The 10,092-nt window shown below is 36.9% G+C and overlaps 1 protein-coding gene across 1 annotated transcript in view; it reads right to left on the reverse strand.

Annotated features, from left to right (window-relative positions):
• Positions 1–8,365, reverse strand: part of LOC148759116 (dual specificity tyrosine-phosphorylation-regulated kinase 4-like) — a 45,042-nt gene extending 36,677 nt beyond the window's left edge. Inside the window, exon 1 of the mRNA XM_088801329.1 lies at positions 8,279–8,365. Coding sequence (XP_088657455.1) covers positions 8,279–8,365 — 87 coding nt within the window. The remainder of the gene's footprint in view (positions 1–8,278) is intronic.
• Between the last annotated feature and the right edge of the window lie 1,727 nt (positions 8,366–10,092).

Below are 10,092 nucleotides of genomic sequence, written 5' to 3' on the forward strand. Positions count from 1 at the left end.
CTCAGGCTTAGTTTCCTTTTCTGAAAACAAGATTAGTAACCTCACAGTAGTTAAAAAAAAAAAAAAAAAGATTTACAAAATACACAAGGAAACAAGGTACTATGAGTAAGAACTAGCACAAACTATAGACACCAGAATAAATAACCCCCTCAAAAAATCCAAGTATTGGAATTAGCAGGTAAAAATTACAAAGTAGTGATGCATAATATGCTTAAAGAAATAAAAGAGACTAAAAAATAAGTGTAAGACACTATGCAAATGACCAGATTTTAAAATGAACAAGTTAGAACTTTGAAAAATAAAAAATACATAAAAATTGAAACTTTAAAGTCAATGAATAGGCTTAATGAAAAATTATACATAGCCAAAGAAAGAATTAGTGAACTGGAGGAGAAAAGTTTGAAGAAATTATCCAGCCAGCAGCACAGAGAGGTAAAGAGATGAAAAATACGTTCAGAGATTACAAACATGGAGGCAAAGTGGGCTCTAACATACATCTTATTAGAGCTTCAGAAGGAGAGCAAGAATATGGCAGACATAAAGACAAAATGGCTGAGACTTTTTCAGGACTGATGAAAGACAGAATTACAAAACTTTTAGCAGACATATCTATAGAGTTAAGAACCACTTAATGACAGGGCTATGCTCTGAGAAATGTGTGGCTAGGTGATTTCACTGTTGTGTGAACATTGTAGAGTGCACTTCCCCAAACCTAGATGGTGTAGCCTACCACACACCTGAGCTATATGGGATGGCCTATTGCTGCTCCTAGGCTACAAGCCTGTACAGGATGTTACTGTCAAAATAACACTAGATTAAATCAAGCATTAAAAAAAAAAGATGCAATCAAGAGATTTGGGAAACAGAAGATGTATGAGGTTGCTGCTGGCATAACATGGCATACTCAAACTTTTTTTATAATTAGAAACAGTATACTCTAAAATAATTATAAAAAGCATAGTAAATACATAAACCTATAGCATAGTCATTTATTATCCTTATCAATATTATGTAATATACATTATTGCATTGCTATATTTTTATACGACTGTCAGCACAGCAGGTTTGTTTATACCAGAATCACCACAAACACGTGAGTAATGTGTTATGCTGTGACATTCCAATAGCTATGATGTCACTAGGCAATAGGAATTTTTCAGCTTCATTACAATCTTATGGGACCACCAATATACCTGTATATACAGTCTGTGGTTGACTGAAATACTGTTATATGGCATATGACTGTATATTTATGATTTTAGAGGAGAGAATGATTTCTTAAACAAGACAAAAAGTACATATCATAAATTTATCTACTTTTAATTAAGTACTTCTGTTTATCTAACGACAATATACAGCCACAATTATAGGAAGATTATAAGATACAAAATTGCTATACAAAGCCAATTGCTTTCCTACATATCAGCAATGAACAACTAGAATTTGAAATTAAAAATGCACTGCTTACATCAGCATCCCCCACCAATCAGAATACTTAGGTGTAAGTCTAAGAAAATATGTACAAAATATATATAAGAAAAATTAGGACACTTTAATGAAAGAAATCAAAGAAGATCGAAATAAATAAAGAGATTTTCCACGTTCATGGATAGGAAGACTAACTATCATTAAGACGTTAGTTCTCACTGAAAACTCTTAAGACATTGATGAAAGAAATTGAAGAAAACAAAAAACAAATGGAAGGATATTCTATACTCATGGATTAGAAGAATTAATATTGTTTAAATGTCCATTCTGGAGCATTTGAGATCTTGCTCCCCAGCATATGTCGTCAGTTTGGCTCAAATAAACTCTTATAAAAATTCTCTAAAACAAAAAAAAATATAAGTCCATACTACCTAAAGCAATCTACAGATTCAGTGCAGCCCCTATCACAACCCCAATGGCATTTTTCACATAAATAAAACAATCCTAAAATTTGTATGGAATCACAAAAGACTCTGAATAACCAAAGCACTCTTGAGAAAGAACAAAGCTGGAGCTCAGAAAGTTAGGGACACAGGAGACTTTTCTTGTACTGTGTGTTGGATACACACAGGGTGTTCATTGTGTTATTATTCCTTATGCTTTACACATAAACTTAAATATTCTTTTATATATTCTCAACATTTAATAATAAAAACAATTTTTTAAAAAGCATTAATAAATTAGAGAATAAAATCAGAATCCTGATTTCAGCTTTTATTAGCAGAATTAGCTAATTTGCTTACTCTCCTAGAGTCTCAATTTCCTCCTCTAAAATGGGGCTGATGACTACCTTAATATTGTTGAAAGGAGCAAATGTAAAAAGCTAAACACATATGGGGTGGGGGTTGTATGTCTAACATCTCCTCCTCTCCACTTCCAATGTCAAACAGATTCCATTTGTCATGGCCTGAGGAAGCTTTCGAGAGAAGTTATCTATTCTCTGGTTAATTCTGGGACGCAGAGATGCTCCCCCATGCTTCTTGCTTCACATCCTGGTCATAGCAATTGAAGGTAAACTCAACTCTTTGTTCTCCTCTCTCTCCAAATTGAGAGCACCAGTGGGAATACAGAACAAAGGAAATGGCACTTCCTATGTAGGTCTCAGAAGGAAGAGTGGGGCCCTAGGAGAGAATGGGAAAAAGTATGTAAGCGGTCTCCCTCAAACCCCGAAAGTACCCTAATGTAGATATATTGTATTATACGCCCATTTTTTCATTGAGCCACCAACTCTAGAATGGCTGCTTGTGATTATAGTTTAAATGTTTAGTTAGGTGACCATTTAAGTTCTTCTAGTCTGAGCCTGCAATTTGCATTTAAAAGGTGAATTCATTACCATAAATAATAGCGTACCACACTAAAAACCTAGGCAAAATGGCAATTGGAATCTCTGTTCTTTGTTCTCTCTTCAGTTATAATTGGCTATGAATTCGATTCCTTTGCAATACCAAATGGTCGGATTGTTTGTTTGTTTTTCTGATGGAGTAACGATGAGATCCAAAATGCGACAGAATGAATGGCTCTCAGATACCCTCTTCTACTCTGGGAGACATAAATAAGCCTGTCACCTACAGGAATCCCCTTTCTGTTAAATGGACAGAAGGGGGGAAGGTAAAAGCAGTCAATATTTACTGGGCTTCCAACAGCTGCCAGGCAGTATCTCATTTAATCCCACTGGATTCTGGGAATGTAGGAATAACTTTTCAAGTTTCACAACCAGCCAACAGTTAGAGAGATTTAGTCATCTAACCAGGGTCTCAGACTGGTGTTTAAATGGACATCTGTCCCCGCATGATAGGATGGAACTCTTTTTGGAATTTTTATAAGAGTTTATTTGAGCCAAACTGACAACATATGCCACAGAGCAAGATCTCAAATGCTCCGGAGAATAACAGGCTTTTTTTTAGCTTCTTTTATGCATTTGAAATTAAGGAGGGAATGTAGGAACTTTACATGGAGGTGGGAGAAAGCATGGCAGAGACCAGATTACAAAATAGGTAATAAGAAATAAACTTTTAAAAATATGTCCGTGACCCTCAGAAATTCTGATTTCAGTGGTCTTTAAAACCTCCCCCAGGTGATTGTAAATATCCAACAACCAAGGCTGAGAACCACTAGTCTAGTTCAATCTGAACTCTTGACAGCTGAGGAAAATGGGAGCTGGTCATTACCCTTTTCAGCATGTAACTGCTCTATCCGGTCTTTTGACAAATAATCCCAATTTTAAGCGTCATGAGTTTTGTTTTGTTTTCCTTTCTTTTCTTTTGGTCTTGGTCTGTTCTGCTCTCCACTATATCCCCAGCACCTAGAACAATACTTGAATGAAATGAGTAGGCACTCAATAAATATTTGTAGGGGGAACAAATGAATATACACTTTCCTGATTTTTATTCCACAAATAAGCATCAAGTGCTAATCTGTGCTGGGTACTGTCCTGGGTTCTGGGGAATTCAGCACTGAAGCAGACCAAAAATATCTTTGCTGTTATGCAGCTTCCATTCGAGAGCAGCACTCTCCTGTAGAAATATAAAGTGAGCCACACGTGTAATTTAAATGTTTCTGGTAGATACATTAAAAAAAGTAAAAAGAAACAGATGAAATTAATTTTAACAATATATTTAACGCAATATAGTCAAAATACTATATTAACATGTAATCAATATAAAACGATTTTTATGTTATTGAGGTATTAATTAACATACTACAAAGTTGACCAAATTACAAAAAATTAACAAGGTACTTTTTTTTTTTTTTTTTTTTGCACCGAGTATTTGAAATCTGGTGTGTATTTTTCACTTACAGCACACCTCCGTTTGGACTAGCCCCATGTAGGGGGTTCGTAGCCTCATGTCGCCAGTGGCTGCCATATTGGACATTGCAGTTCTAGAGGGGGAGGCAGACAGCAAACAAGCAAACAAGCAAACAAGCAAACAAGCACAGATATAGTACAGTTAGAAAGGGTGGCGAGGGAAGGCCTGTCTAAAGGGGGCGATATTCAGCAAGTGAATGACTTAAAGGACAGAAGAGAAATAACAGAACAAGTACTTAATCTTCCAGTATCCCGAAAATAGAAAATGAGTCTTAAGCAAGCTTTTGGATATACTTTGTAGTACCTGCTCATCAACTGCCAGGGAAATTGTAAAGTAACATCCTAAGTTAACAGAGCCCCCTCCCCAGGCCTCTTCCAGATTGCCCTCCGGGAGGGCTGAACCTGAGACCCTGCAGTGAGCTCCTCCAGTCCCAGAAGCGGGCTGCGAGGCAACACTGTTTTCTTTCAATAGACTTGCAGAAGAGCCAGACATCCTCCAACTTACTAGCGGACATAGGTCCAGAAGACAGTATGTTCCTTCTGACAGCAGTTAGGATAAACTATAACACGAAAGCATTTTCCTGAAGGGCAGAGAGATCCAGTGTAATTGAGAGCCACTATAAGAGTTCTACCACCCTTGCCAGCTAAGCTGAAAGGCTGAGGACTCTCCATAGATGCCAAAGATAAAGGTCTCTCTATAGTACATGGATCTCTAATATTTTACCATGTTTTAGTCAAACAAATGTGGGCATTTTAAAAGGAATCATATATTACTATATACTATATATTATTATATTAATATAACCATGCATTACTGTTACAAATACTACTAATCATATATTACTTAATACTATATTAAGACCTGTTTTTTATTTAAATTGAAGTTTATTGGGGTGACAATGGTTAGTAAAATTACATAGGTTTCAGGTGTACAATTCTGTAATAATACATCATCTATATATCACATTGTGTGTTCACCACCCAGAATCAGTTCTCCTTCCATATATTAGACCCGGTTTACCCTCTTCTACCACCCCCCTACCCCTTTACCCTCTGGTAACTACTAAACTATTAGCTATAAGACCTGTTGTCTTAAAGCCAGGTGAAATGGATTATTAAAAATGACATTTTAACCCCCCCCAGCTGAAATACTACCAAGATCCATATAGAAAATATTTACTTATCATTATAAACACTATATAACATATTAAATATCCTGAAATAAATATACATTTTTATTAATTTATTTAAATATCTAAAATAATTTTTTCAACACCTGCTTGGGGAAGTTGGTATGCTGAGATCCATAGCTTTCTCATCTTCAATTGTTTTTTAGGTGAAGGGATTATAATTCATTCTTTTCATCCTCCAATTAATACAACTATCAACTGAAACCCAAGGTTTCATGTACTGAGGACAGTTACTGACTTGTTTGCCTCTCCTTAGTTAAGCCTATTCAATTCAATTAAATGAGAAGTTCATTGGGAGAAAATATTAATAAACAGATGGTGAAAAGACATTTATTTAGGGCCCATCAGAATACCAGTGTAAAGACAATAGTTATAAGTTTAAGTAATATTTTAAAATGATATTGTCAATTTGCCAGCAGTTAACATCAAATAAAACATAAATGAATTTATCTTCAGTGTGCTTTTTAATTTTATTTTTGATCATTCCTGTCACTGTAATTGCAGCAGAATTTGCTTCTTAAGATTAATATAATTAAGGAATTGTATATGACAACAAAGTTGACATTGCTCAGCAAAGAGACATGGAATAGAGTGGTTAACAATATGGGTTTGCCTCATACACAGTTAGTGGGAATGTTAATTAGTGCAGCCACTATGGAAAACAGTATGGAGGTTCCTCAAAAAGTTAAGAATAGAACTACCATATGATCTAGCAATACCTCTTCTGAACATTTACCTGAAAAATATGAAAACACTTATTTGTGTAAAAAAATATATATATATATACATATAATATTTGTTTATATATATATAATATAAATATATAAATATATAAATATATAAAAATACAAATATATAAATATATTTATTTATATATAAAACAGATCTCTCCCCCTCTCTCTCTGTCTCTCTCTCTGTCTCTCTCTCTGTCTCTCTCTCTGTCTCTCTCTCTCTCTCTCTCTCTCTCTCTCTCTATATATATATATATATATATATATATATATCCCTATGTTTATTGCTGCATTATTTATATCTAATCGCCAAGGCATGGAAACAACCTAAGTGTTCATTGATGGATGACTGGATATAGAAGATGTGGTAAATATATACAGTGGAATACTACTCTGGCATAAAAAGATAAAATATTGCCATTTGTGACAATATGGATGGATCTTGAAATTATTATGCTAAGTGAAATAGCCAGACAGAAAAGGACAAGAACCATATGATTTCACTTATGTGCACTATAAAACAAAAAGTAACAAACAAGTGAAACAAACAAGAACAAATTCATAGATATAGACAACAGAATGGTGGTTACTAGAAGGAATTAAAGGACAGAGGGAGTGCAAAGCAGGTAAAGGGGGTCAAACACGTGGAAACGAAAGGAAACTAGATTTCAGGTGGTCAGTATGCAATAGAGTACATATATGTCAAATTATAGTCTTGTGCACCTGAAAATTATATAATGTTATTAACCGATGTTACCCTAATAAACTTAATATTAACTAAAGAAAAAAAGAATATGGGTTTGAATTCTGTCCTTCACTCACTGGTTTATGGCCATGAATAATTAACTTCACTTGAATCTCAGTTTCCTCATCTGTAAAATGGTGGTAATGATAGTACTTGCCTCTAAGGTTTATCTAAGCACTCAATAAATATGAGCTCAAGCAGCTAAAAAAAAAAATGAAAGTTGCAAAACTTGTGATGATTTTGCTAAGTAAAATCATGACCAAGACCACTCTGTAGCCACAGTATTTAAAAATTTGAATGAACAGAATATTGTCTTTATTATATTATCATGTTTTGCTGTAGGATTTCCTATTACAAATATTTTATATTAATTTTGTTTTATTGAAATAAATATTTTAGGTATTAGTAAATTTTTGTACCTATGAGTTGCAAAATAAATGTTTTTGTTGTATATGGCAATGGCAGAAGTAGGGGTGGGGAACAATGGACTTTGCATTAGGGTCCATTTTAAGAGTTATAACCCCGAGGGGAAGAATGCTAGAGTTAAATCAGGAAGACCGCTTGGAGGAGGTGACCCAAGAGTTATAATTTTAAGAAGGTGGTATGTGATCCACAGTAAGGAGAATTTTCACCAGGCCTTTGGTAGGCGGCTAACCTCTGGCTCTCCCAATCAATGATGCACGCAGAATTCAGAAAGCCCCACCTGAATTCTCTGGCTAAAGTTTGCTGCAAAATTTTCACAACAAATCGCTCAAAAACTATGATCTTTTGAGTAAGTTGTGTATTTCAAACTTAGGGCATTAGATTAACAAGTACACCTGATTTAGAAGTTGGTCTTATAGATGGTGATCACAAAGTTACCACATCACAATATTATCTTTAGTGCTGTGGTAATTCAGTAGTTTTTATGACAGAGTAAAAAGAAAGACACCATGCCTGTGTTAGAAATAAAACAGACCTTTTCGGGAAATGTTTTGCATACTTGTTCAGAACCATTCCAGGACACCTCTGGTACCAGGAATACATAGTGGAATAAAAGATACTGTGGAACAGATACTAGCCCAGGGTCCCCGAAAATACAAGTCACCTATTTAAGGCCTGGCAGTTCTGAAGTTCATAAAACTACACTCTGGCCCTCCAGTCGATTTCCCCTCCAAGCTCTCCCAGCCCTGGCTCTGCCAATTAGCCTGGTCCTCTCACACCTTCCTTGCTCTCATCCTGTTGTCGAAGGTACCTGGGGCACAATAATCGCCACTGGGTCCCCAAGTCTTCAAGATGACACCATTCTCTTCCACAAATGAAATTCTAGGATCCTTACCTTCAAAAAGGTGAGATTTTGTTTCTCTTCTGTTTTCAAATTTGGAAAGGATGTCAAACTGCATTTCCTTGGCTTTTTAGCATCCATTTTAGTCCTGCAGGAGAGAGAGTAAAAACTAAATTGGCAGGAGGAGAAAAATATAAGTAATGACCCCACACTCAGGGATGCAAACAACATAGGGCAGGCTTGGAGGAGAAAATGTGGCAGGCTTCAAAACAGTGGCTGAATCGCTGCTGTTCCTTTTTTCCTTTCTGGTGGCCAATGAAGTGAGGAGAGGGGCTATCTTGGTATTAGGCCTCATGTGCTGAGGGCAGAGTGAGACAGGAGGCAAAGAAGAAAGATGGGCTAATGTGGTGGTGAGCAGTTTAGGATACCAAGTGAAAAGACCCATTTCCCCAAGCTGACTGCAAAGATAAACCATTCTCTTGCCACAAACACCTTTGGCCCTAAAATATAGATCTATTAGTGGTTACTCAGTAGCTTAATGCCTATAGAAAAAGAAAAGGGGGACAACTGATAGAAATGCTGCCGTGCATCTCATTTGGCCATTTTTGTACCTTCTTCATTCAGAGTACAGTTCTACAAATAATTAACTCATTGCAAGATGAAAAGATAACTCACGTATGTGTATGGAATCTAGCTAAAGTGGTGATTTATGCAAGTGGAAGGTAGAGTCTTGTGGGGCTCTCATGCCACCGGTATACTCCTGTTGCAGTAGCAGACCACTACTGAAACTCCACTTTGAGTCTCTTGGAAGTCCCTTTTCAGCCCCTATCACTAGAAAGAACCAAGGAAATTAAGAATACACGAAAAAGGGACAGAATAGGAACCAATGCAAATGTTATCATGACTTTTAATAATCACTCCATTGGTAGGTTCTTGCAGACACTATAATAAATAGTGACAGCATCCTCACAATTTTGAAGTTATTCATAGGATTGGAGACAAGTCACACCAATAATTATTGCAGCATGATGTTGAAACATCAGACATTACTATATATAATGACAAGTTTAAAAATATTACACATATATTTCTCATCAAGATGGTGGAGTAGGTAAATGCTGTGCTCGCCTCCTCTCAGGACCACATCAAAATTACAACTAAACTGCAGAACAACCATCACTGAGAACAACCAACCTGGTCTAACTGAACAGAAATCCTACAACTAAAGACATACAGAAGAAGACATCTCTAGACTGGTAGGAGGGGCAGAGATGTGGAACAGGCTGGTCTCACACCCCTGTATGACGATAAAAATCAGGAGGGATATCTTAACTGCACAAGTCCCTTCCCGAAAGAGCGAGAGATCCCAGACCCACAACAGGCTCCCGAGCCTAGGGTTCCAGTGCTGAGAAGAGAAGTCCCCATAACATCTGGCTGTGAAAGCCAGTGTGGATTGTGGCTGGGTGAGATAGAAGGCAGCTAGAGTCCCAGGTGATCCTCTTAAGGGGCCCGCACACAGACTTACTCGCTGATGGACTCTCTTGCTCTGAGCTCCAGCACAGGGGAAGCAGGTCAAAAGGTGCCAGGGATGTACATGAAGAAACTGAATTGTCTGGCTTCAAGGGTGAGGGGCAGAGGCACATGTTTCTCCCAGGGAAAAGTGCTGGCAGAATCTATCATTTCATTGTTGAGCCCTCCCCACTCCGGGCCTGCAGACGTAGGCAGCCACCGTTTCTGAGTCTCCATCAGCCTGACTAACACCATTCATCCTGCCCTGGTAATTCACTGAGACACTGCCCCACCCAATTTTTGGACCCACCCAAGCTGATTCCAGTGTCTTTTCCATACAAATGGCCTTTCTTGTTCAT

Source organism: Rhinolophus sinicus, chromosome 1, assembly GCF_057876585.1.
Source record: "Rhinolophus sinicus isolate RSI-liver-muscle chromosome 1, RSI-T2T, whole genome shotgun sequence".
In the NCBI taxonomy this organism is placed as follows: Eukaryota; Metazoa; Chordata; class Mammalia; order Chiroptera; family Rhinolophidae; genus Rhinolophus; species Rhinolophus sinicus.